Raw genomic sequence first — 26,154 nt, 5'->3', positions numbered from 1 at the left:
AGATGAAATGAAAAGAAAAAGGAAAAAAAAAAAAAAAAAAAAAAAGGAAGGGCTATTTGACAGAGTCCATCTTGGATTAGTTTTGCTGGACGAGTTGCAGGTGAAGAGCTTCAAAGCACCCAGGACTATCACCAATTCGTGGGGAAGCGTCGATTTTGACACGCTAGTCCGAAAAGGTGTGTCCGACCGCAGGCTGACCAATCAGCGCCCACGAGGCTCCCCGCCAATGTGGCTGGTGGCTCGGAGTAAGGCACACTTAGTCAGCTTTCCAGCGAGGCTAGGCTCGAAAGCGAAAAACTCGAGCTAAAGCCCAGCGCAGGTCGCAAGTGAGGCAAGACTCAGACAAACCTCCTTTCATCAACATCCTCCGTCCTCTCACCAACCACAACGACACGGAGATATCGCGTTCTGTATCGTGATATATCTTTTGGCATTTGCGGAATCTGTTCCATCGGCGATTTTGCTCGTCCACGGCTCGACGTCGCGTCCTTGGCGAGTTCGAGAGGGTTTTCAGGCCGCCCTCGTGGCACGGTCTGCCAGAAGGCCGGCAGCAGGCCAAACATCGCGGTCATCGGCTTCATTATCGTGAAGCGCCTGTCCTTAACGTCCGTTTACACGCCTTAATTGGCTTGGTCTTGGAGAATCACTTTTGTTGGCGCCGCTTACCTTCGCTTGTGTTGTTTTGAGATCCTGACCTTCTCTATCTTTCTCTGCCATCCCGATAGCGCGACCTTCCTCACGCAACATCATGGCTTCCGTAAAATTTCCGTTCTCTAAGGCGCCTTTGCGCACCATCAAAGAGATCCAGTTTGGTCTTCTCTCCCCAGAAGAAATCAAACGGATGAGTGTGGTTCACGTTGAATATCCGGAGACGATGGTTAGCCTATCCTACCCCAAACAGACAAACCTCCAGTGGTGCAATGCTAACATAATATGAACTCCAGGATGAAGCAAGACAGCGCCCTAGAGAGAAAGGTCTGAATGATCCGCGACTTGGTACTATCGATCGAAATTGGCGTTGCGCCACCTGTGAAGAGGGTATCAACGACTGCCCAGGTCATTTTGGTCATATTGAACTGTCCACACCGGTCTTCCATATTGGTAAGTGCTTCACATCTCCGGCATCCTAGATCTGGCGGATCACTGATGTTTCGTAAATAGGTTTCTTGACCAAGATCAAGAAGCTCTTGGAGACTGTTTGCCACAACTGTGGAAAGATCAAGGCCAACACGGTTAGTCATCCCTTCTGGGATGGCAAAATCTGAACTGGCGATCATTGCTGACATGTTTCTCTTCGTTCAGAGTGACCAGAAATACTTAGATGCTCTCCGTTTCCGCGACCCCAAGAGGCGCTTTGATGCAATCTGGCGGCTCTCGAAAGACGTCCTTATCTGCGAAGCTGATCCTCCTCCCGATGACGACGACCCATTCGGCAAAGAAAGTTCAAAGATCGTCAAGGGCCACGGTGGATGCGGAAATGCGCAACCCCAGATCCGAAAGGAAGGTATCAGCCTTGTTGGAACTTGGAAGCCGAACAAAATGCGAGACATGATGGATGACACGGATATTCAGCAGCCTGAGAAGAAGCAAATCACTCCGCAGATGGCTCTAAATATATTCAGGAATGTCTCGGAGGAGGATGTTCGAATCTTGGGTCTAAGTAACGACTATGCGAGGCCCGAGTGGATGGTCATCACTGTTCTTCCAGTACCTCCACCTCCAGTTCGCCCAAGCGTCCTTGTTGGTGGAAGCTCTGGAGGGCAGCGCGGCGAAGACGACCTAACCTACAAGCTGGCAGAAATAATTCGCGCGAACCAAAACGTCACTCGTTGCGAGCAAGAAGGATCTCCTGAGCATGTCGTTCGCGAATTTGAGTCGCTGCTACAGTACCACGTCGCAACATACATGGATAACGATATTGCTGGGCAACCGCAAGCTATGCAAAAATCAAACAGGCCAGTCAAGGCTATACGCGGTCGTCTAAAGGGGAAAGAAGGACGACTTCGTCAAAACTTAATGGGTAAACGTGTCGACTTTTCAGCACGTACCGTTATCACTGGTGACCCTAATCTGTCTTTGGATGAAGTCGGTGTTCCTGTCAGCATTGCACAGACTTTGACTTATCCGGAGGTTGTCACCCCCTACAATATTAATAAACTAGGCCAGCTAGTTGATAATGGGCCTGATGTTCATCCCGGAGCGCGTTATGTGATTCGCAGTTCCGGTGAGCGCATTGATCTACGGCACCACAAGGGCGGCGGTGGGCGGAATTTCTTGCAATGGGGCTGGAGAGTTGAGCGCCATCTCATGGACGGAGATGTCATCTTGTTCAATCGACAGCCCTCTCTACACAAGGAATCCATGATGGCTCACCGCGTTCGAGTTATGCCGTACTCGACGTTTCGCTTGAACTTATCCGTCACAACTCCATATAACGCCGATTTTGACGGTGATGAAATGAACTTGCACGTCCCACAAAGTGAAGAAGCGCGCGCAGAGCTTAACCAGCTATGTTTGGTTCCATTGAATATTGTTTCGCCGCAGCGAAACGGTCCGTTGATGGGTATCGTCCAGGATACACTCTGTGGTATTTACAAAATCTGCCGTCGTGATGTCTTCTTGACCAAAGAGCAAGTCATGAATATGATGCTCTGGGTTCCTGAGTGGGATGGTGTGCTGCCGCAACCTGCAATTCTTAAACCACGCCCGAGATGGACCGGTAAACAAATGATTAGTATGGTGCTACCATCTGGTCTTAATCTTTTACGCGTGGATCGGGATAAAGTGCCCTTAGCCGAAAAGTTTTCACCATTGACCGATACCGGCCTGCTGGTACATGGGGGTGAACTCATGTATGGAATGTTCTCCAAGAAAACAGTGGGCGCGACTGGCGGCGGTATTATCCATACGATCTACAACGAATATGGCCCTGAGGTTTGTATGAACTTCTTTAATGGCGCTCAAACCGTGGTAAACTATTGGCTTCTGCACAATGGATTCAGCATTGGTATTGGTGATACAATTCCCGATCTTGCTACCATCCAAAAAATCGAAGAAGCGGTGCGCATTAGAAAGGAAGAAGTGGATTCCATTACTCTCAGCGCGACAGAGAACACACTCGAACCTCTTCCTGGTATGAGCGTTCGAGAGACGTTTGAAAGCAAAGTTTCTCGTGCTCTCAACAATGCTCGTGATGAAGCAGGTACCGAAACCGAAAAGAGCTTGAAGGATTTGAACAATGCAGTGCAAATGGCACGTTCTGGTTCAAAGGGTTCGACGATCAATATATCCCAGATGACAGCCGTTGTGGGACAACAGTCCGTGGAAGGAAAACGTATCCCTTTCGGCTTCAAATATCGCACTTTGCCCCATTTCACGAAGGACGATTACTCACCAGAATCGCGTGGCTTTGTTGAAAACTCTTATCTTCGTGGTTTGACACCTACCGAGTTTTTCTTCCACGCCATGGCCGGTCGTGAAGGTCTTATCGATACCGCTGTCAAGACAGCCGAGACCGGTTACATCCAGCGAAAGCTTGTTAAGGCATTGGAAGAAGTTATGGTCAAGTATGATGGTACTGTCCGCAATTCACTAGGAGATGTCATCCAATTCCTCTACGGTGAAGATGGTCTCGATGGAGCATTCATTGAGAACCAACGTGTTGACGTTATCAGATGCTCTGATGAACTATTCCGCAATAGATTCCGTATTGACCTTATGGATCCGGAAAACTCTCTGTCCCCTGAACTTCTCGAGCAAGCTACAGAGATCACCGGTGATATGGAAGTGCAAAGATACCTTGATGAAGAATGGGAGCAATTGCAAAAGGACCGGGCCTTTTTGCGTTCTGTTGCAAAAGAGGATGAAGAGATGATGCAGTTGCCGATCAATGTTCAGCGAATTCTAGAGTCGGCGAAGACTACATTCAGGATTCGTGAAGGCACGATCAGTGACTTACACCCTGCAGACGTCATTCCTCAGGTACAAGGACTACTTGACCGCTTGGTTGTGGTCCGTGGCGACGACGTTATATCAAAGGAGGCACAAGAAAACGCTACATTGCTTTTCAAAGCTCAACTTCGTTCTCGATTAGCGTTCAAGCGTTTAGTTGTGGAATACTCGTTGAACAAGCTTGCCTTTCAGCATGTCCTTGGCGCCATTGAAAGTCGATTCGCGAAAGCAGCGGCAAACCCGGGCGAAATGGTCGGTGTCTTGGCGGCGCAATCTATTGGAGAGCCGGCAACGCAAATGACATTGAATACTTTCCATTTTGCTGGTGTTTCTTCGAAGAACGTTACTCTAGGTGTTCCTCGTCTGAAGGAAATTCTCAATGTCGCCACCCACATCAAAACCCCGTCGATGACCGTGTATCAAGATCCTGCACGTGCAATGGACAAAGAATCCGCCAAGCAACTCCGTAGTGTTGTCGAGCATACAAACCTAAGATCCGTGACAGAGGCAACCGAAATCTACTATGACCCTGACATTCAGTCAACAGTCATTGAAGCTGATCGCGATATGGTTGAATCATACTTCATTATCCCTGAGGACGTTATGGATGATTTATCTCGGCAATCCAAATGGCTGCTCCGTATCATTCTGAGCCGACCTAAACTCCTGGATAAGGGTCTCACTGTCCAAGATGTGGCTATGAAAATCAAGGAGTCCTACCCTCAAGATATTGCGGTCATTTTCAGTGACAACAACGCTGACGAACAAGTCATTCGGATTCGCCAAATCCAAGATCCCAAGCAGGATGAAGAGGATGATGATGACACTGAATATGATGTAACGCTAAAGAAACTTGAAGCTCATTTACTTGATACGCTTACTCTACGTGGTGTGGCGGGAGTTGAGCGTGCGTTCATTAATGAGAAATCTCGAGTTCGTACCCTTGAGGATGGATCTCTTTACAAGAACAGTGAAGATCCACAATGTAAGGAATGGGTCCTTGAAACCAGCGGATCTGCCCTCGGCGATGTTCTAGCTATCCCAGGAGTCGATGCTACCCGAACATATTCCAACCAGTTCGTTGAGATTCTCGAGGTATTTGGAATCGAGGCAACCCGAACCGCCCTCCTGCGAGAATTGACCCAAGTGCTTGCGTTTGATGGTTCATATGTCAACCATCGTCACTTGGCTCTGCTCTGCGATGTCATGACTTCGAGAGGATTCCTCATGGCTGTCACAAGACATGGTATCAACCGTGCGGACACCGGAGCATTGATGAGGTGTTCTTTCGAAGAAACCGTTGAAATCCTGCTCGATGCAGCAGCATTCGCCGAGCTTGATGATTGTCGAGGTGTTTCGGAGAATCTTATCCTGGGTCAAATGGCACCTGCGGGTACTGGTGAATTTGACGTTTACCTTGACCAGAATATGCTTATGGGGGTTGTGTCCAACAATGCTGGATTAGTCACCATGGGTAACGTCGACAAAGGTTTGATTTCCGATGGAGCGGCAACGCAGTACGATAGTGGTTCGCCAATGCAAGAGAATATGTATATCAGCTCGCCTGATCCAGATTCTCAGTTCTCTCCAATCGGGCAAACCGGGTCTGAAACTCCAGCTGGATTTACTGAGTATCAACCGCCAGGATTCGGTGGCTTCAGTCCGGCTGGAGCGAGAAGTCCTGGTGGCTACTCGCCGACCAGCCCTTTCAATACCAGCCCAACATCCCCTGGATATTCTCCTTCCTCGGGTTACTCTCCAACCTCTCCTGGCATGAGCATTACTAGCCCACGGTACATGACATCTCCCGGGTTCTCTCCAGCGAGCCCTACCTTTGCGCCCACCTCCCCAGCGTATTCTCCGACTTCGCCCGGCTATGGACAGGCTCAGTCACCCACCTCCCCTTCATACTCGCCTACTTCTCCCGGGTTCTCTCCAACTTCTCCAAGCTACAGCCCAACGTCACCAAGCTTCAGTCCAGCTTCTCCCGCCTTCAGCCCTACTTCACCTAGCTACAGCCCTACGAGCCCTGCTCTTGGCGGTGCTACTGGCAGACACCTTTCCCCAACTTCACCCACCTCGCCGAAATACACCCCCACTTCACCTGGTTGGTCACCTACCAGCCCAGAAGCGTATTCACCAACTTCTCCCAATTTTGCTGGTTCCCCGACTTCTCCAGGTGGTCCTACTTCTCCAGGCTATAGCCCAACATCTCCCACCTTCAACCCGACGTAAGTTTAAGAGTCAACGAAATTTGAATATGACATACTTAATGAGTTCGCAGGTCTCCCCGCCAGTAGACTCGAAGCTCGAGCTATTTAGCTTTTGGTTCTCGATATGCTCCTATCCGCCTACGACCCCAAAGTATCGTTGTACCACCATTTGCTTTTGTTTAGTACTGGGCACATTGAAACTTGCATTTTATCGACCTATTTTTGCTGTTGGTTGGTTATATTTCTTTTCACTATCTGGCGCTTCTGTATAGGATATGTAAACCCCCCTTTTTTAATGGCTTCCCCAAAGAATGACCCGGAAATTGGTTTCAACATGTCTCTAACGTCTGTGTTCCGTTCTTTGCCCCCTTTAACTGATGCTTAAATAATGACGCGGCGGTGTTGGTTGCGGCGAAGCAAGTGAGCACAAAAGGTCCTGCGCGCAGGGCTCCAAAAAAAAAAAAAAAAAAAGGAAAAAAAAATATAAAAGGAAAATTTTTTAACTCAGTGTTATTTTAGATTGATGGAGGCCACGCGCTCAAGCACAGCAAGGCGTTGGAACTGCTTCAAAAATTTCCTTGGACGCGGTGCCTTTTTGCCTAGTTTTTGAACCGGCAGCTGATCTCGTCTTCTTCTGATGATGTACCTACAGCTAACCTGTCCTCCGAGACGGAATCTTAGACATACAAGAATGGATATGCTCCGTATGTGTAACTCTGCTATTGGTCCTAGGACATTTTGCGAGCCCGTTCTTCCACTATAGGGTCAAACTCAATACATCCAAAGTACTGCACCAACTAATCTGTACCCTAATGAGTTGAGGTCATTCCTTGCCATACACTATTGTCTGTCGCGCCTCTGGTTTTGCTCGAGCAAAATGATCGCGTATTTTAGCTTTGTGTACAGAGACCATTCTAATATTTTCTTTCTGGCTCATTATCCTACTGGGCATGGTCATGATCTAACAGGCAATTGGGAGTTTCCCGGTATACGCAACCAGGAGGGGTATATTACGAAGGGAAGAGCCAGTTACTGTTGTGGAATATCGAAAGCATCATAGAGGAATACTTGAAAATGCCTCGTTATTATTGTACCGATTCAAACAAACCCTCGAGGGGGGGATCAATCGATGTCAACGAGGCGATAGGAAATGCTTAAAAAGGGACTGAAAACCAATGAAAACTATCAACATACAGTGGTCGCCAACCATTTAAACCACCGATTCACCGCTGAAATGCTAATCAAAAAAGAAAGTCTCCAAACACCACCAGCCTTAGAAAGGCTGAATGCCTCTTCTAGAATCTAAAAAGAAGGGGGAGTTCTGAATCATGCAACTTGCTGCATACGAGTGGAAAGATCGTCCTTCCCATCTGTATATGCAATAATATGCTATTAGTTCAACATGGGCATCAATGACGCCGATTGTTAAGATTCAAATTCTGAATCGGGACCTCTGTGCTATCCGGATCACCTCCGGACTCAGAACCTGACTCCACAATCGACTCCGCCATGTCACTAGAAGCGAGAGAATCCCGTGAAATATAGCTCTCAGCCATTCCGTCAACTTGCTCCTCATCCTCGTACTCATATTGGTCGCTACCATCATCTTCACTCTCTAAATTATCGTCTTCGTCTCGCTCATCGCCATCTTCGTCGCTGTCCGTAACGGAAAAGTCATCGAGATCTCCAGGGCTATCCCTCCAATATCTGAAATCCGTAAAGTCCTCGGCGCCTTCTTCGATAAGCAGGCTCACGGGCGGGAAAAAGTGATCTACCAGTTCTCTCATGGAGACATAGCTGCTCCTATATTTATTGAGGCTGAGAAGATCCAAATAAACCTCCGCATCGGAATTTATGGTAAAAATCCTGGTAGACGGGATGTTTACAGATCGATAGCTCAGCGCATCGGTAAGGCGGTTGCCAAACCCAGCGTAGAATGGATTTTGTCGCCCTTTAAAGAGACTTAAGATGTCACGAAGGCAGGCCATTTTGAAAACCTCCGGCTTTCGCAAATAGATTTCACGACGTAGCGCAGCAATAGTGCGATCAGGGCTCATGATAACCGGACCTTTGGGTAGCTTATAGCCCTCCTGAACGATCCCGTTAAGGTATGTTCTTGTGCTGTCTGCTTGGCCAGTTGAGCGGCTTGTTAGGTACATGATGTTGTATCCATTATTCACTATATCTGTATATAGTTTGGCTACGCCGACATGGGTCCAATCGCGACCGATCATGTTGAGGACGTGGCCTAAAGCATCCGACCTAAATCGACGTTAATATCCCAGTAACCATGGTTTGAGGGTGATAACTAACTTTGTAATGGTCCCGTCTATATCGGAAATGACGATAGGTGTCTTGTAATTCCATAAATACATCGTCGCTGGACATGTGGCCCGATTTACCGTAAATGACATTGGGTTAGCTCCGGGCTTAAGATTCAATGCTTTAAGCTGATCGCTTGTCAATCGGAGAGTCTTGGCATAATTGCGAGTTTGGTCGTCAGCTGCAGCGTCACCAGCGGGTGTCTGTGGCGGCGTTGGATATCCTCCCTGTGCGTCAGACTGAGAACGGTGATGCCGTTGGTTTGGCATTGCCAAAGTTTGTTCACTATCGCTATGGTACCCGGGTTCTGACGCTGCGTCACCAGCTAAGGGATGGCTATTCGGAAGACTGTTGAATGTTGCGCGACGAGTAGCGGCCTCTTTTGCATCCTCACTACTGTATATCCAAAGATTTCCATGTTCATCAGCGCCTATCAACGCTCCAATATCATAATTTCCTTCCAGCTCCTCCGCGAGAAGCTTGCGAGCAACTAACTCTGCCCGCAAGGCATCCTCATCACTGCTCTTGTATCCTGTCATATCAAGCATCAAGTCCCCAGTTTCGGTCACTTTTGAAGGGATGTTCGAAACTTCAAGTTTCTTCGAGAGCGATATAGCTCTAGAATAAGCCTCTTGAGCTGAGACGGGAGGAGGACTTTGAGATCTTCGCGAATCGGGGGAGTCTTTTTCTGGGCTGAACGCGGAAGGAGGTGGAGAAAGGCGCGCTGCGTCGAAATCCGCAGTGGCTCCCGCCCTGAGACGAGTCTGATGCACTTGAGCTTCTATCTCAGAGGATGGCGTTGGAGAGCCGTCCAACCATGGCTGGCATTCATCGAGAGACTTGGACATCGTAGCTAGGATAGCTAGCCTCGTGTTAATAACTTGGGGGAAAAGAACTATCCGACCAGAAATGCGTACATGGATCAGTTTCTGTTCTTAACACTGCGCCCGTAGGGTCAGGGTCAATCTTTCGCGGGCTACTCGGTCTGCTGGAGGAGAGGTCTAGGAATTCGGGCTCGGAGTCGGCTGACATATCTCCGTCGAAGGGAGCATGCTTTGGACTCGCTGCGGGTGACACAACAGGCGACGTTTGTAGCGATTCGGGGACATCGTTGGCAGTCTCGAATACGAAGAATGCCTCCCCTCCTTCCCCGAGCTTCATTGCATAGTCTTGTTTGACGCCGTTTACCCGGAACTCCACCTAACAAAACCATAAGTCTCCTTAATTCCCAGATATGAGGCCATGAGTTCATACCTTCTTCTCGTACGGCCGGAGGAGGGAGAATTTGCCGAATCGCACATGGAAAGGAGAGCACGCCAGCGTTCCTAATCAAGTACCTTAGCTCAACTCACACTTCACCCCGTCATGGAGGTCTCACCATCCTCCTGTTCAATAACGATCACGTCAATAGCTCCACTGAGAGTGGCTGGGTTGATTGAGTTCCATGTCTTTGAGACCGAACCGCTGATACTTCTGACGTACTGCATTACCCCGATGCGCCTGGCTGGAGTGGAATAAGAAAATCACACAAAGCGTAGGGCCGCAACGAGAACTGTCCGGGTATCTATGATGAAAACGGCGGATAAAACGGAGCGATTCGAGAGCAAATTCGTCCAATAGGCCTAGACGCCTCCAAAACGAGGAACGTTCACGCCCGAGATAGCATGTGACGCAGCTGTCTAGGACGAGAGGAGCATCCTTTAAACACAGCTAGCTAGTCCGGAATAATAAAGATGTTTGGACAAAGAATACAAAGCAAAAGCGCCAGAGGACTTTTAACGACAGGACTTCACGGCGGCGGCTAGACGGTAGATGTTCGCAGGCTGTTGGGGATTCAGAGCGGCGGCGTGATTGATCCACGGCCAGGCCCTTTCGCTGTCGGCCTTTCCGTTCACTGACTAAGCGCCCTGCGGGAGGCGTCTTGGTTTCCTGTTCGGGCATAATTATCCGAATCCGGAGACACGATATTCCTTAACACGGGACGATGTTCTTACGTAATCGTTCCATGGGCCGCAGCAAATCGAAGTTGAAAACCGCTAGGACGAACGAGCAAACATCAATCCAAACCAGCTTCGCGAGGCAGTTGGGGGGGTTTGGATGCCGGGGATGTATGAACCATTGCGCCTTGTCTCCGACACCTATCCTGGTGTCGTTCCCGGGGTAAAAGCCCAGGGTGTCATGGCCCTGCTCGTCGCTGTGTCTATCCTCTGGGCGTTAATATGGTAAGCTCTGAGAATTCAGCCAGCATGGCAGGCTGCTTCTTGTCGCTAATGGAATGTGGTTAGGCTGTCTTACCGCGCTTACCAGGTCTGTGTGACTCCGAATGATGTTCTTGTCGATAAGCTTGGATTAGACATCCCTCCAACCCCAGAGGTGACGCTGGAAGATATCGGTAGTCGAGAGATTCGTATTGCGTGGAAGTATCCAGATTTGCATAATTCGATTCATAAGCATGTCATTCAGGTGAATGGAGTTCGAGGTCTGTGCCTTTTGCCTGATTATGGGCGTTCTTAACAGCTAACGGGCAACATTTTCAGTTGGCGAATCGAAACGTTCCGAAACCGCGGTTTCTATTTTAAACCTTCTCCCAGGACATATTTATCATCTTTGCGTTATTGCGATTAGTGCCGCTAATTTTCAGACCTCGAGTGCCGTGCTGCACGTCCGGACGAGTCTCGATCCCTCTCAGAATGAAGGCACCGGTGCCTGTGGTGGGCCGTACATTCAGGCCTATTCGCCTCGACCGTCGTCGCTCGTATCACCATCAGCTCCGATCATGTCGCGAGAACACAGTAGCGGGCCTGCCCAGGCGAAACGCGCCAGCGGTGGAAGAAAAGTCGCAGCTTCAACTTCAGTCCCTGAACATACGTCATCACATACCCCATGTGATGATGGCAAAGGGACTATCATCGAAGACTCGGAGGAAACTGTTGAACAACTTGCTGGGCGTCTCAAAAACCTGCAGCAGGAAAATGATACTTTGGACAAACAAATATGTCAAGAAGAAAAGGAATATGAATCCTTACTACGGGAACTCGAAGACCAGCGAAATGAGTTACGGCAGCGAGTCAAGGAGAAGGATGAAGCCAGTGGCGATCTTCGGAAACATGTTAATAAACTAGAGAGTGTCAACCGCAGCGTTCAAAGTGAGCGAAGTAAACGGGAGAGGCTGCTTCAACAGAAAGAGGCTGAGAAGAAGAAGCGCTCCAACGATGTTGTACGATGGGACGAAGGAATCTCTGAAATGAGGAAAATGCTGGAAACATTGCAGAATGAAAAAGCACAAATTGAAGATGAGTCAGAGAAACGAATTGCCGAATATCGTACCAAAATCTCCCAAGAGCAAGTGGAAATGAAAACTCTCGAAGATGACATCAAAGTCAAAGGCAGTCGAATCAAGATGTTAGAGGAAGAAAGACGACTCCTCGAGGGTGGAGATAACGAGGAAACTCAGGAGTTAGATCGGCTGGAGAGGGAACGCGATCGACGCTGGGAGGTCAAAATGGCTAATCTACGGGCTCAGTATACTTCCTTGATCAATGTCCACACTCAGGTTTGTGATACAGCCCCCTTAAGCTACGGATTTTGAGCTGACTTGGTTCCAGGCTCAGCAACAATACTATGAGGCGCAAGAACGCCTGAAGTGGATTACAACCCAACGGTCTAATTCAGCTGTACCCTATGCACCAGTTCCAACCATGGAACTGGATTTGGCGAGGAGGGCAAACTCGTATCGGCGGAATCGTCATCGTAGTTCGCTTACGAGTAATGTCTCTTCCCCTCTTGGCTACCCTCTCGCGGATACGACGTTCCAAAACCCGAGCGGCTACAGGCAGCTCGGGACCGCTTCTCCAACAGTCCCGCCAACCTCTGCCTTCTTCAATATCAACAATGGAATGACCATCCCCGATCCCACCGATCAGATGAGCTCGATCCGTACCGAACCAAGCAACCCTCCCATGAGCCCACGAGCAGATGCATTGCTCCCCTCCGATTTACTTGGGGATGAAGACCAATCACCTCGATCTCCTCAAGAATCCACTGAATTTCCCACTCTACCTGTTTCAGCTGCCCCTTTTCAGGGTCTTCTCCCTACGTCGCCATCTCCAGTTTCTGGCGGTAGCCATCCTCCTAGCCTCTTTGCAAGTCCCCGTGAAAGTCTGGTTAATCTTCCCGAAAGCGAACGCAAGCCCACTCAACCACCCGTGTCGCATGCACCATCGGACGCTGCCCAAAGCGCATCACGCAAATTGTCAGGATTGTTCACATTCAATCGGCAGCGCGGTAAAACAATGGCAGATGGGCCTCTCCTGGGCTCCCTCAAGCCTGGACAGAGCCAATCGTTCCCGCGGAATATGGACCAAGATTTTGACCCGATAGGAACCCGTCGTCGACGTTTGAGCTACACAGGTAGCTGGGCAAATCCGATGGCAACACTTTTCCCTCGGAGCTCGACAGCTGTGACTGCCGATAGCTCTTCTGACCGTGTGCCTGCATCGCGAAAAGCCATGATTCCTAGTTTCTTTACAACAGGAAAGTTTTCGTCAACATTGGGTAAATCCGAGTCCAGCTCCGGGTACAACCAATTCAGCCCCACGCATGATCCCATTGATCCATCAATTTTTGGGGCCGTCCGCCGTGATTCACTATCCCCTAGACCAGCTTCAACCTATTCCTTTGATAAATTTCTCCCTCGGCCTAATTCCGATGCTCAACCATTTGGGTGGCCTCCCTCTGAGATGCACAGGAACAGCCCCCTCAACGTGGATTGGTCTACCCCTGGAGGAGCGTGGTCACGTAGTCAGTCGCGACGTCCCTCGTTCCAACTCGGGTCGTCAAACCATCTTCCGCTAACCATGCCACCGTCGGATATGGATTTTTTGGAGGCACCTTATGAGCCACAGCGGCCAGTACAAGCCCCAATTGGAACCCGGCCTTCCTCATCGCATCGGCCAATGACTCCGAAGCTTAACCCCGCTGCACCCTCTTTCAAAACTCTTTTCAATAAGAAATCTGAGAAGTCAAAGGGTAAAGATCCAGATACTTCAAAAGGGCGTGATGAACTGCCACTGGAGGACACGTCTCCCGTGGAATCCCGCCGATCAAAGGACGCAAGGTCCATTCGCACTTCCGCAGCTGAATCGCATGAGTCACTGGAACGTATCTCGTCTGGGGCCCCATCCGAGGCCATCAGTACGAAAGAGTCATTTATCCAAAAGATTACTCGTAAAGGGAGCTCTAGCAAATTTAACATGCCTTGGAAGGATCGAGCTAGTTTGTTTTCTAAAAGGGGCGACTCCGCCACTCAGGTAGACGTGGAGGACGACGGAACGAGTGAAATACAACTCGGAAAAAGCATCGACAGTGCGGTCTCGAGCACGCCATCGGTGGAAAAGTCCAGCAAGAGCGGATTTAACCTCAGTTTCAGACGGAAACCAAAGAAGTCTGAAAGGGCTACGGGCGAGAGCAGCGAGAGGGCCAGTGAGAACGGAGACGACGATGTTTTTGAAGATGTTTGAGGATGTAGCCTGTATAGCATCAAGACAATAGATGTATTTATACGAGGTACTGAGTCCTGAAGTTAATACAAGCATACATATTCTGAATGTCACACATTACTTTATATCTAGAAATATTTAGATACCTGGTTTGAGTACTCTGTAGATGTGAAATTTCTCGACAAAGGTTGTGGCTGCCAGCGCTGGGCATCCCTACTCCATAATGGTCACTGCTCTTAATCCCTTCGTGCATCAAGTTGATCGTTCTCTTATCGATTAGTATTATCGAATTTAATACTTTATGGAATCGCATGTTATTCTTTATAAAATAATTACTTGTGTTCTGCCCTTGAAGCCTGTGGTTCCGGAGCAGCTTGGTATATTCAGAGTTCTGTCTCCCAAGCTGCTTTGCACCTCCCAAACCCAATTTGAAAATCCAATTGTTGAAATGCAGTCGGGGATGTATTGGATAATAGTTATTCCGATCCGAAACTCAACAGGGCTGAGGTCCCCGTGCTTAGATGTTATTGTGGGAGTTGGATTACCTAACACAACCCTCTCCTCTGTAGTTACAGTCCGCGCCTAGTCGGCTCCTCCTCCTCCTCCTTTAACATAGACTAGATCACATACCTATTGACTACTATGCTGTTCTACTACTATGATCTCTAGAGCTGCCTGACCTTCCTGTGCATTATGGGCATCATTACTCCGTAGTGTACGGAGTATTCATGCTTGCTTAGATTTCCATTTAGGGCACTAGTACGGAGTACTACTACTAACACTGCTACTAGTTACTTGGCCTACAAGTCCTACTGCACCTTCTTGAGTTAACCACAAGCCTAGGAGAATGGCAAATTCAAAGTATTGAATTTTTTGACCCCGTTAAGTATTAATCATGAAGCTAACACAACCATCAAAGGTATGAATATGTAAAGTCTTTCGAGCGTGATGACGTTCTGTTGCCCAATACGTGGGTTGTCATCCGAATCGATGGACGGGGGTTTCATAAGTTAGACTCCCCATGTGAGCTGTTTTTGCATTATATTGTTATATACCTTACAGGTAGCTACTCGAGTTGCCTTTCAAATGGCTCCCAATGGCTCTGCTGGTCAGGCACTCTTTCCGGTGACCCAGAGCCTAGGAGTAAGGGAAGGACACCAGGAGCACCGTCCCAGAAGAATGGTGTCTTCTTATGCTTTGAACCTGTTTACCCTGATTTGAACGCCTTGGAGTTTCTATTTCTCACTTTCTAATTAGGTTTTCTGCTCGATATCAATTTGGAAGGCCTAATGATGTACGAGCGCTGAACCTGATGAACGCTGCCGCGAAGGAGGTTATGAGAGATTTTTCCGATTTGATCGTCGCATATGGCGTGAGCGATGAGTTTAGGTATCTATTGGATTATCCCGTGCCGATGAGTTTCTTCACTAACCATGCTCCGCCGAAAAAGTTTTGTCTTCCATCGGAACTGCCAGCTCTTCGAGAGACGAAGTAGGTGAGTGTCTCCCATAGCTGTGGACGACCCCCTCAGAAGCATCGAGCCACGAGAGGGATAGCTGAACTTATTCGGATTCCTTGCTGATCCTGCTTCATCAGCAAGCTTGTTTCTACAATCGTTTCGGCTTTTACAGCGTATTATGTTCATAAATGGCCAGAATTTTTCCCATCAATGCCTCTAGAACCGTGTTGTCTGCCTACATTCGATGGAAGGGCGGTACAGTATCCAAGCGTTCGAAATCTGCGAGACTATATGAGTTGGAGGCAAGTTGATTGTACGTGTGAATGAAACCAGCCACATGGTACCCAGCAGCTCGGCTGCGTGGACGAAATTTAACGAAACGCGCGTAGGTCACATAAATAACCTGTATAATACAACCTTTTGGAATATGGTGCTGAAGGGTGGGATGAGCAATACGGATGCAGAGCAAGAATTAAAAGTGAGTAACTTGCTTGATACTGGCTGAACCGCGTTGACACTTTGTACCAGGGAACCGTCTCATCTGATAAAAACGAGATTTTATTTTCAAGGTTCGGCATTAATTATAACAATGAACCAGAGATGTTTAAAAAAGGTAGTGTCTTATATCGGGATGTAAGTTTCGAATTCCATTATCCAACGGATAGCCAAAATTGCTGAGTTGAGGGAAAATGCAGTTCGAACTACAGCCGATTGAAAGACCTCAAGGCCACCAACAACTAAGTAAGCCGAGAGAGGACGAAGGGTATACCGAGGACGGTGAAGAGCCGTCGCAGGTGTCAAAAACCCAACGAGAGAAGCAGAAAAAGCTCCAACGGAAAGCCGACATCGCAATTGCTTATGTGGATATCATTAAGGACGAATTCTGGGAACAGCGTCCGTGGATACTGTCAAATAGGGCGGGAAGACTACGTGGGAGTTGAAGGCTTGACGCAAATTATTTTAACAGAAAGAAATAACCGATACCAAGGACAGCGATCTGATTGTTTGGCGAGGTCGTACTAATTCAACCAACACACAGGGAGAACCATTGTAGACAAGCAGTAAAGCAGCTCAATTCAAACCTGCAACTGTAATGGGGTATATGAAAAAATCGCAAAGCGCTTTTAAACCAAGGCTCATAGAGCATCAATATATATCAGCTGGGAGCCCATCCGTATCGCAAAAAGGAGGTTTTCATCTATATGAAGTTCGAATGATTGGTATATGCTTCATTTGTCGTCTGCTTCCATTTTCCTCCTCTTTTTCCGGCTCTTTGACTCCCTGTCGTCCTCTGATTGACGCTTGGATTCCTTCTTGGGCTTTTTCAGCTCCTTTCGTTTTTTTCCCGCATCTTTCTCCGATAATTGGCCGTTACTGACACTATCTTCCGCATCGGTAGTACCAGAGGTCGGTGATGCTTCAGCAGACTGATCTTCTTTCCGGCTTTTTTCCCGTTTCTTCTTCTTCGACTTGCTTCCTGAGGATTCTACTTCGTCTGCTGGATTCGAGACATCCTGCGATTTGTCCTTGGATTTCGACTTCTTATTCCGCTTCGCCTTGTTGATATTTTTGATGTTTGCGCACTCATCATCGGCCAGTGTCTCCTTTCTCTTCCTCTTTTTCTTCTTAACGTCCTCATCCTCGACATTTTCTAACCCTCCGACCTCGTCCCGCTTTCTTTTGATGCCATGATCACTAGTGGAATTGATAATACGCCCTCCGTCGACCCTCGTCCCAATCGTACCCTTCAGTCCCTCCCCCCTCACGAAAAACCTGTACAGTTCACTCCTCATGCCAGAACGATTTTCTTCGCTCGCACTTGTCGTGGGTGTCGCACTCCCATCGTCGCCTACCCCCTTGAGCGCCTCTTCAAACCCTCTCAACCACCATTGGTTGGTATGGTCATGTGTTGTCTTCTTTCCGATACCGTGGGTATTCTTCTTTCGGGCAACGAGGATAGGTTTAGTAAGACCCAGGCCAGCATGGGGACCGCCGGGACGGCGCGAAGACTGTAGTGGATTACCGGGCCCGGACCAACCCTGGCTCATAAGGTAGGCCTTCGCATCCATCGTGAACGCCTGTGGCCCTGCAAGTATTGCACTGCTCGACGGGGATGGAAAGCGGGATGGGTGGTTCTTTTGTTTGATTTAATTAATTTAAAGGGGCTACCCTATCGACAAGAGGTGGACATCATTGGCCGTAGCATTCGGGGAGAGAAATGGGTCAACAGCGAACGACTCGGATTCATGTCTTTTTGCTCTCTCCGCCGACCCGCAGTGCGTCCGACTCTGCGGAATTTTTGATCGGTCTGGTTATCATCACGTGTTGATATGGTATCCTAGATGACTAATGAAACGCGTTTAATGGGCTTGGCGAGTCACGGGGATGGCGCGTGTTGGCGCGTCTCTGTGGCTTGATTGGCTGTTGGCCGTCCAACCACCGCCACCACGACGGCGCAGAGAATACAAAGGGGGCGGGACTCGCCCAACATCGACCTCAATATGATTTCCTTTCGTGAATTTATTGCAAGAGGCTTTTCTTCCTCTTATTCTCAGTTCTTGAGAGTGCCATCTGCATGTTTTGAAGAGCCGAGCTAAACTGAACTTCTTGAAGACCCGAGGCCGCCATGGAGTCGACCGCTGGAAAAAGTCACCCGGGCTCAAAAAGACGCCGTTTTCAAATCCCAATCACCTCTTACTTCTCTGTATCTCACTCGGATCCTTCCACGCAGTCCGAATCTTTATCTCACTATAACTATGCTGCTCCAACGTCTTCCGCCAATCCTGCTCTTCCGGACAAAGTCCAATCGTCACTCCTGACCGTGGGAATGCGTGTCCGCAAGGCTGTTCCAGAGGGCTACCAGACCGCACTTAAAACATCTAGGTTAAATGTGTATATGACCAATCCTGTTTCCTACAACACGAACTCATACGCCGAGTTGGCACCCTACTGTGGAGGTTTCAAAATCGGTAATTTAGCCGTGCAGACATTTCCTCCGCCTGCTATACGGGAAGATCACGAAATCGCTTTTGGCCGAATAGACCAGGAATCTGTGCCATCGAGTAGCCAGGAGTCCACCGATTCTGTGATGCCATCGAATCCGCATAAACGTGCATTTGGTGAAGACGACGCTGAGGATGAGGATCAGGAAGAGGACATCACTTCGTTGTACAACCCAAAGGCCTCGAACCCAAACACCGCCGCCTACAGTACTTCTCGCTTGCCATTGAGAACAATTCTTCGTCCAAGGTCAGGACGAAAGACGCAGCGATTCGTTGCTAGTTCCAGGGCCACCATGGGCTCTTTGCAAAACAAGCTAGATCAGATGTGGGGGCTATCTGGACAAGAAAATCGACATCCGATGTTAAATATTCCCTTGTCAGCAGACTTCGAAGAAGCAACATTCTTAAGACGGAGAGAAGAAGTCGACGAGGACTACGAAATGGGTGGTGTTTAGAACCTAGATCACTCTTGCTTTTCTTCCTTCGTCGATCCGTTTGCTCGTTGTATATTTTATTTGTCATCTTGGTCATGGGTTGGCTTGCGCATTTGGTTTGGAGTTTGATACCTTGTCAGCGAATTGGCAATTTTCCTCTGATTTGCATAATACTGCAGGGAAGTTGTTTTGGGCGGAACTCCGGAGTACTGGGGATCGTTTGCCGCGGCCAATAGATCATAATTGTGGAATAGATGCTGGCCACGGTACGAACATTGGCGAATGTGATACCATTGTTGATTGCCTTTCTTGCGACTTTGATATATTTATTCTGTATTCTGTCCAGAGGACGCAAGGCGGATCCCTTTATTAGATTGTTCGGGGTGTGGCTGCTAGGCTCTGGATTGAAGCCGACCAACCGACCCGGTTTCGCCGATCTCTTGAGTTAATTTGAGAGCTCGCTTCTATACTTTTTAACCTTTCAAACATCCAATCAATAACGCTAACCACTGTTTCGATTATTTACCCTTCAGAGCGTTCTTCAATGCATTTGGTTCTGGGGCAACAAACGTTCAGGGATGCTCAAATATTTGTTACAAGGGTTTCCCTGATTGGCCAGGGATAGGGCAGTAAGAAAAGTTGGGTCCCCGCATGGATTTAACTCGCCTTCTGAAACGTTGGAAGGAGAGACAACGACGTTCATCCCGGTCAAAGAACGCTGCCCCTCCGCGTCCAGGGTTCGAAGTGATGATCTGGACGAGGAGCTCAGTACTGGCTTCGCAAACACTTCCGCGGTCCCAAAGGCGGTTTGACGGAAATGCCCCTGGGAGGTCAGAACCCAGATCCCTGGGTCTTGAAGCTGAAATCCGAGTTAATAAACTGAAGTTGCCCGGTGCTCTGGCTGTTGATGCGGCGCGAAAGCTTGTAGGCATAACGGCCTTTCCGCGTGGCTTTTCCCTAGTCATCCCGACCAGACACGGCCCCAGAGAAGGGACACAGACAGGACATATTATCGTCTTGATCTCAATCCGTGATTAGCTATTCTTTGGGCTACGGAGATCTGTGCATCGTGTCCCTTCTCTACCGTTTCGATCCGAGAGCTAGCTTGGAGCATGCGGCGTCAAACGACGAGAACATGGAGACACCTGTCCACTCGGTTCCAGTGAAGACCTCTGAGAGTGTCATTCGCTTGACTACAATTGTCCCTGATACTACAGTAGAATCAGAAGCTGCTCAACATGTCCAGGAACCGGAGGATGAACAGGTTGAAGACCGCAGCAGAAAGGAGGCTTTGTGGTATGGAATAGTCGGGATCCGTTAAAGTTGTCCTCACTAATGCACTTCAGGAGAGATTTGGGGGAAACCCAAATTAATGTAAGTGTGATGGACGCTTGTATATTTGGTTTTAGATCAAGCGACGCCTTCTTGCCCGCTGACTGCTCTTTTAGATGGTTGCATTTTCTGGGTATGAATTCATTCCTTCTGGCTTCGAGATACAGTTCTAACATAGCTGCCGATGCATAGCACGACTGGAAATGGTGTGTTGTCTTAGCCTGTACTTGATCATGGCATTATTGACCAGTGTAGGATTGTTTCTTGGGAGCGGTGCAGCACTTGCTGTGGCCGGCCCCTTTGGCGGAGTGCTGGCTTACCTCCTCGTCGGCACTGTGATTTCTTCTGTTGTGTCTTGCTTGGGCGAAATGACTGCCCTGATGCCAGTTAACGCTCCCGTCGTGGAGTTTCCCCGGCGTTTCCTCGATCGAGGCGTTGGTTTTGCAGTGGGCTGGATGTACTGGTAGGCCATCCGCACCGATAGCCTGACCTAGGAAGGCCCCTGATAATCGGTCATTTACTAGGTTCACTTTTGTTGTTGTCGCCGCCCAAAATTTGGTTATAGCAGCTAGGACGGCAAAATTGCACTACGATGACGACAAGACGTTTTTGGCGTGGGGACGCGGAGAAAACGTTGATGCCCATATTTGGTTTGCTCTCTTCATGTTTACTGTCCTAATCATTAACCTATTCCCTGTCAAAGTAAGTGGGTTTGGCATTTAACAGTGTCGGGGATGCGAGTTCAGTTCTAATATCTTGTCATAGTATTTGGGCATGTTTGACTACGCCATGGGAACCATGAAGCTGGTATTTATTGTGTTCTTGATTGTCATGTCGATTGTTCTCGATACTATACCACGTTGGTATTCCATCCTCCATTAACATATACTGTTCTAACAGCACATTCGGATAATAGCTCGTGCAAACTCATACCATGATGGGCCAGTTGGGACCAAGTGTAAGTGGCTTGTCTCTCCTCCTTATACCGCCACTCGTTAAACATACTAAAATGGTATATATGAAGATTGGAACTTACCGTATGAATCCATCAAATCTGTTTATCAGGTCTGGAGTCGTAGCGGGAGTGTTCAACGGGAAATCGGCGGCTCAGCAGGAAAGCTACTTGGGATGTGGTAAGCGCACTTGTTAACATGTAATTCGAGGAAGGTCCTCTAATTGGCTTCCTATGTGCGTTTGAAGGTCGGCTTGCATCAACGTGATGTACGACTATGCGGGCTTGGAGATCTTCGCCGCACCCGCCGCGGAGAGCAAATCTCTCGCTGATTCGGAGAGTATGAAAATGGCCGCACGGAAGATATACATCCGGGTTATGGTCCTGTATACGCTTGCATTTCTCACTGGGTCATTCCTTGTCCCATCAGACCATCCTTTCATCAACGGCCATGCACAGTCGACTAGCTCTCGTTCCATATTCTTGATAGCCGTTGTGGAAGCGGGGATACCTACTTTGGCTCATTTTTATAACGTTATATTCCTCATTACCACGTTGACCTGCGCGATTAATTCTGTTTACGTTGCCTCGAGGGTTTTACATACCCTTGCGCTCAGGGAGCAGACAGGTCCGAATTTCATTACTCGCCGGTTGCAAAGATGCAATTCCGGGGTTCCCATGAGGACTGTGGTTGTGACAGTTATCATGATGTTTTTAGGCTTTATGAGCCATAATGATTCAGAAAAGGGCCCGGTAAGTACGTGCACTGCAATCTCGCTTTCCAACCGATTAATTGATAGCGACTTAGAGGCTGGACGGGCTAGCTTCGAACGCAACGGTATCGTTTCTAGTCATTTATATTATCATTTGCGCAACATACCTCTGTTTCTACAAGGCGTTCGTATCCCTATGCTTCTACAGTGCAAGCAAACGGTTTATGCTCACCCACGAGTATCACAGACTTAAAGAAGCCCGAGCATCTGGAAATCCCTCCGAATGCTACGCCACATTTTACGACCGCAATAATCCTCGCTATCCTTACAAATCCCACGCACAATGGTTTAAAGCCCTCTGGGGCATGACGGCCTGCACGATTCTGTGCATCTTCAGTGGAGCAACAACTTTCCTCAGAACGCCATTCGACACTCATGGATTCATCGTTTCATATATTAGTGTATGGCTCCCTATTATCCCCTACCAATAAGAAAGATGATTATGGTGATGAAAATAAGCTGATACTTCTCCCACGCCTCCGGTATAGATTCCTGTATTCCTTGTTCTCCTTATAGGCTACAAAATTCGCCATCACGGTCTACGAATTTCACGCTGGGGCCCAGAGCGATCCTGTGACCTGCGGAATTGTGTACAGACGACGAGCGAAAAGCGGAAAGGCGTCCTCGAGTTTCCGGATCATGGATATACGTGGAACAACGCGAGATCGTTCTTTGGGTGGGTCTGGGTTTGGATGAAATAGAGTGGGAGTATTTCTTTGCTTTTGATCCAGGCGCATAGACAATATAGGCGGACTAGTACAGAGGCGTAAAGTTTCTTTGGGATAATAGAGATCTAAAGTACATGCCGACATATATGCATATAGGTTTCAGGAGAGGGGCACGACGGAGAAATAAGACCATGCTTTGCTTTTGTCAATCAAAACAGTGTATCATGCGAGTATAGAGGGCCGGCTATACATTATAATTCATCTTTGTTGCTCGTTGTCGTTCCCTTCTTGCCATCGGTTTTCTTAGTCTCCTTCTCCTCCTTCTCTTCGCCCTTAGTCTTTGACTTCTCCTTTTCCTTCCCCTTGTCGTTCTTTTTTCCGTTCTTTTTGCCTTGTTTTTTACTCCCTCCAGATCCTCCCCCGGTCTTGGCCTTTCGTGTCATCTTTTCCATGACTCTATTCAATGCCCTCTGCAATTCTGCAAGTTTAGCTTCCATATCGGCGATGGTGATTGCGGGGGTATCAGAGGCAGATAGCTTCTCTTGGAGCTTCATTTTCTCATCAAGCCACTTCTCAATCCTGTCGTGAGTCTCAGAAAGGATAGATAGATCGACGGGAGTGTAGGTAGAATAAGTTGGGGTAGGCTGTGAAGAAGACGTCGACGTAGAGGTGGAAGTAGTAGAAGAAGACGAATCGTTGACGGAAGATTCCTCACTGCTGGAAATGATAGTACTTGAGGTTTCGCTTGGCGATGGCGATGACGTTTTTGACGTAGATGCAGAAAAAGCGCTTTCTTCCGCTTTAATCTGTTTGTCCATCACCTCCATAAACATCTTCGTGCTCTTGAGATTCTGCTTTAGGCTCTCAAGTTTCGCCGGACGCTGGGCATTCTCACTCTTTCGATCCAAAGCCGGGTCAACTAGCTGTTTCAAACTATCCAGCTTCGCCTTCAAGTCCGGGGTCGGAGCATCAGATCCATCTGCATATAGCCAGTCACTGATTTCATGGAGACTCTGCTTCAATTTCTCCAAGGCATCGTTGGTGATCGCCTTCACAAATTCTCCATCATCGAGTAAATCACGAGTGCGGTAAATAAAGGCTTCCAGACTGTTCAAAGTCTCTTCGCGTTGAATGCGAGCAAGGTCTGATGCGTCAAAAGCCGCTAGTCGGCTTTGAATCCGGTTCATCTCCTCTTTTGATGGCCTGGGGATGCCCAGTGGGGCAAATTCAAAGCCAATGATTGAGCTTTCGACCCGGAAGTTCCGTGGTTGCTCCGGTCCTTCCACTATCACATTAGATTCGGCCGAGGGAGATTCTGTTGCGGTTTCAGAACTCGTACTTGAGGACGTGGTAGGGGATTCGACACTCTCGCTGGAAGCCGTGTTGGGGGAAGATGAGGCAGTGCTCGATTCGCTTGTCGGCTCTTTGTTCGAATCATCTTTGAGAGGCTGTTGGCTCTTCTTGGAGTCGAAGCCTAAGAATTCCTTGGCTTTTTCGACAACACCTTTTTTTACTTCTTCCTCAACCTCGCAGCTCGCTGAGCCGCGAGTAATCTCAGGAATCGCGTTAACAGGGTTGAGTTGCATTCCGAACCAGATGGTGATATTTTCGGCCGCGCACCCAAACTTGTCCTTCAGTTCAGCTAGTGCTAGTGTAAGGTTTGTTGTTCTCGCATGGAAGACCGGGTAGTCGATCGTTTCGTTATCGCGAAGGTGTTCTTGGGTAAAGTCCAATTCGAAATCGTTCAAATTTTTGATAATCGTGATTTTTTCCTGGCCGATCTGCGAAGTCGGAAGAAAGGCCTTCTGCTTCCTTTCCTTTCCCCCGGTTACAAACTTGATAGACGCTCCGTAGCCTGGGATGTCGTGCGTCTTAATCTCCTTTACTCTGAAGGAACGGCTCAGGGCAGCACCTTTAAATGCGGCTCCAAGAGCAGCGGCTTCATCGGCATTAACATTTGTTCTAAGCTTGCCTGCATCGTTGCAAACCTGCTCAAGTTGCTTCTGCACGAAGGGAGTTCGGATGGCACCTCCGTGAAGAATAATAGAGCCGATGTCATCCAATGTAAGTTTGGCCATAGCAAGAGCATCCATGAGAGGTTTATAAATGCGGTCGGCATGATTCTTTGCCAACTCTTCAAAGGTGGATCGTGAAATCGAATACTTGAAGTTAACATCTTCCTCGTACAAGCCTTCAAAGGAGCCAGAGGTTTCTGTGTTGGCACTTAGAATTTGACGAAGTCTTTCCGCTTCTTTCCATAGCTTTGCCATGGTCTTTCCATGAGCTTTTACCTGCTCTGTAGTTGTTCCGTCTTTCAACTTCTTGGATTCAACTAGCTTGGAAACCATATCATCAACGATTAGTTCGTTCAAGGCGTCACCTCCAAGGGTTTTGTCCCATCCAACTCCGACAGCATGTATTTCTTGGAAGCTTTTGGACCATTTGCCAAAATCCTTGACAGTACGGCTCTGGAACTTGAGGACTGTGGCACTGGTCGAACCAGCTCCCATATCGAACACAACGTGATGCTCAGGCTTTTCACCATTCGTCGCGTTAGGGAACGTGCGGCTAGTAGCATAGTTGACGGCAACAGACATTCCATCTGTGAGTAAGGAAAGGACGTTTAAACCGGCCAATTCTGCGGCAAACTGTACGCTTCGCCTCTCTTCAGCAGAAAAGAATGGAGGGATGGTGATAACCGCATCCTCCAAGTCTGTCCGCTGGGCACCCATTTCTTCTGCATTTGCTCTAATCTGATTTAACTGCATCGCCAACAGTTCTTCCACGAGGAATGGCTCTTTGCCTTCTGCTTTGTTGAGTCTCTCACTCCTGATACCAACCCGGTCATGGGAATCTGGTTCAAGCTTAACTCCTGGATATCGTTCTTTGAATAAAGAAACCATATTTTGTAGGCCACCATCAGAGCCCTGGACTCCGGTGTCAAACGGGACACCCAGGAGAGCCTTCAAGTTGAGGTACACGTCATTGGGGAATCTAGGCGCAAGAGCAACGGCGTCACTTCCATAAAACCTCTCTGGAAACGCAGCCCCGCTTTCCCGCGCAGGTTTAAATGCCACTGCCGAACGCTCTTTTCGCTTCGAATCTTTTGTTAAGACAATCTCGAGCGGTACGCCCGCTTTCACTACCGCGGCTTTGATATATTCGGTGCCAAGGTCGATTCCTATCACGCCTGTACCGACTGCAGAAGCTGTGCTTGGAAATGATGCTATAAGGACTGAGACGAAAATTGTTGGAAGTAGGTAGAGGAGGGAGGACCCCCTACTATTGCGTCGGCGGCCAGGCGGAGCCATCTGGAGCGACAAGGTATTGATCTAGGCATTGTAGATCATCAAGTCAGATATGCTAGGGAGGAGGTCTTTAAGGACAATTGTCAGCCCATACCTAATATGGATACATAAGCAATCGTAAAAAGTGACGTAGAAACCGGTTATTCGTTAGCAATCCATCAAGGTATACAAAGCTGCAAGCAATGTACTGGTGAGGCTCTTTGCACTTGAATTGCAGCACTGATGCGAGGAAGATGAAAAGG

General features: G+C 48.4%; 9 protein-coding genes across 10 annotated transcripts; 5 read left to right on the top strand and 4 right to left on the bottom strand.

Moving 5' to 3' along the window:
- Positions 1–201: 201 nt before the first annotated feature.
- On the bottom strand, positions 202–581 carry D8B26_002826 (uncharacterized protein; the record flags this gene model as incomplete). The annotated part of the gene is made up of 2 exons (XM_066123961.1): positions 202–303; positions 384–581. 2 exons carry the CDS (start codon positions 579–581, stop codon positions 202–204), a joined length of 300 nt encoding a protein of 99 aa, XP_065980036.1.
- Positions 352–6,866, top strand: RPB1 (DNA-directed RNA polymerase II subunit rpb1). Its single transcript, XM_066123960.1, has 5 exons — positions 352–877; positions 945–1,101; positions 1,162–1,232; positions 1,303–6,182; positions 6,236–6,866. The coding sequence occupies exons 1-5, from the start codon at positions 749–751 to the stop codon at positions 6,249–6,251; spliced, it is 5,253 nt and encodes a 1,750-aa protein (XP_065980035.1). The 5' UTR covers positions 352–748; the 3' UTR covers positions 6,252–6,866.
- Positions 6,867–7,256: 390 nt separating this feature from the next.
- D8B26_002824 (uncharacterized protein) lies at positions 7,257–10,182 on the bottom strand. Of its 2 annotated transcripts, XM_003068856.2 has the most exons (5): positions 9,865–10,166; positions 9,741–9,811; positions 9,404–9,686; positions 8,478–9,348; positions 7,257–8,426 (listed from the first exon to the last, which is right to left on the bottom strand). In XM_003068856.2, the coding sequence occupies exons 1-5, from the start codon at positions 9,971–9,973 to the stop codon at positions 7,574–7,576; spliced, it is 2,187 nt and encodes a 728-aa protein (XP_003068902.2). In that variant the 5' UTR covers positions 9,974–10,166; the 3' UTR covers positions 7,257–7,573. The 2 variants fall into 2 exon arrangements, with proteins under 2 accessions (XP_003068902.2, XP_065980034.1); XM_066123959.1 differs by having other exon boundaries at positions 9,741–10,182.
- Positions 10,183–10,406: 224 nt separating this feature from the next.
- D8B26_002823 (uncharacterized protein) lies at positions 10,407–14,078 on the top strand. The gene is made up of 4 exons (XM_003068857.2): positions 10,407–10,708; positions 10,772–10,965; positions 11,024–12,039; positions 12,092–14,078. The coding sequence occupies exons 1-4, from the start codon at positions 10,584–10,586 to the stop codon at positions 14,003–14,005; spliced, it is 3,249 nt and encodes a 1,082-aa protein (XP_003068903.1). The 5' UTR covers positions 10,407–10,583; the 3' UTR covers positions 14,006–14,078.
- A 579-nt stretch (positions 14,079–14,657) lies between these two features.
- On the top strand, positions 14,658–16,542 carry THG1 (tRNA-His guanylyltransferase). Its single transcript, XM_066123958.1, has 9 exons — positions 14,658–14,699; positions 14,776–14,845; positions 14,904–14,993; positions 15,242–15,373; positions 15,435–15,479; positions 15,581–15,756; positions 15,833–15,921; positions 15,972–16,076; positions 16,139–16,542. Exons 2-9 carry the CDS (start codon positions 14,832–14,834, stop codon positions 16,382–16,384), a joined length of 897 nt encoding a protein of 298 aa, XP_065980033.1. The 5' UTR covers positions 14,658–14,699; positions 14,776–14,831; the 3' UTR covers positions 16,385–16,542.
- Positions 16,519–17,512, bottom strand: D8B26_002821 (uncharacterized protein; the record flags this gene model as incomplete). The annotated part of the gene is made up of 1 exon (XM_003068859.2): positions 16,519–17,512. One exon carries the CDS (start codon positions 17,510–17,512, stop codon positions 16,673–16,675), a length of 840 nt encoding a protein of 279 aa, XP_003068905.1. The 3' UTR covers positions 16,519–16,672.
- A 545-nt stretch (positions 17,513–18,057) lies between these two features.
- Positions 18,058–18,900, top strand: D8B26_002820 (uncharacterized protein; the record flags this gene model as incomplete). The annotated part of the gene is made up of 1 exon (XM_003068860.2): positions 18,058–18,900. Exon 1 carries the CDS (start codon positions 18,070–18,072, stop codon positions 18,898–18,900), a length of 831 nt encoding a protein of 276 aa, XP_003068906.2. The 5' UTR covers positions 18,058–18,069.
- A 575-nt stretch (positions 18,901–19,475) lies between these two features.
- Positions 19,476–22,637, top strand: D8B26_002819 (uncharacterized protein; the record flags this gene model as incomplete). Its single annotated transcript, XM_066123957.1, has 13 exons — positions 19,476–19,709; positions 19,765–20,175; positions 20,226–20,253; positions 20,328–20,344; positions 20,404–20,417; positions 20,467–20,674; positions 20,736–20,913; positions 20,977–21,070; positions 21,128–21,169; positions 21,236–21,344; positions 21,412–21,916; positions 21,972–22,337; positions 22,425–22,637. The coding sequence occupies exons 2-13, from the start codon at positions 20,015–20,017 to the stop codon at positions 22,635–22,637; spliced, it is 1,935 nt and encodes a 644-aa protein (XP_065980032.1). The 5' UTR covers positions 19,476–19,709; positions 19,765–20,014.
- Positions 22,638–22,855: 218 nt separating this feature from the next.
- LHS1 (lumenal Hsp70 protein) lies at positions 22,856–25,915 on the bottom strand (the record flags this gene model as incomplete). The annotated part of the gene is made up of 1 exon (XM_003068862.2): positions 22,856–25,915. The coding sequence occupies one exon, from the start codon at positions 25,913–25,915 to the stop codon at positions 22,856–22,858; it is 3,060 nt and encodes a 1,019-aa protein (XP_003068908.1).
- Between the last annotated feature and the right edge of the window lie 239 nt (positions 25,916–26,154).

This window comes from Coccidioides posadasii, chromosome 2 (assembly GCF_018416015.2).
Source record: "Coccidioides posadasii str. Silveira chromosome 2, complete sequence".
NCBI lineage: Eukaryota > Fungi > Ascomycota > Eurotiomycetes > Onygenales > Onygenaceae > Coccidioides > Coccidioides posadasii.
Note: the sequence above shows the minus strand (reverse complement) of the source record. Positions and strands in the feature narration are given on the sequence as shown.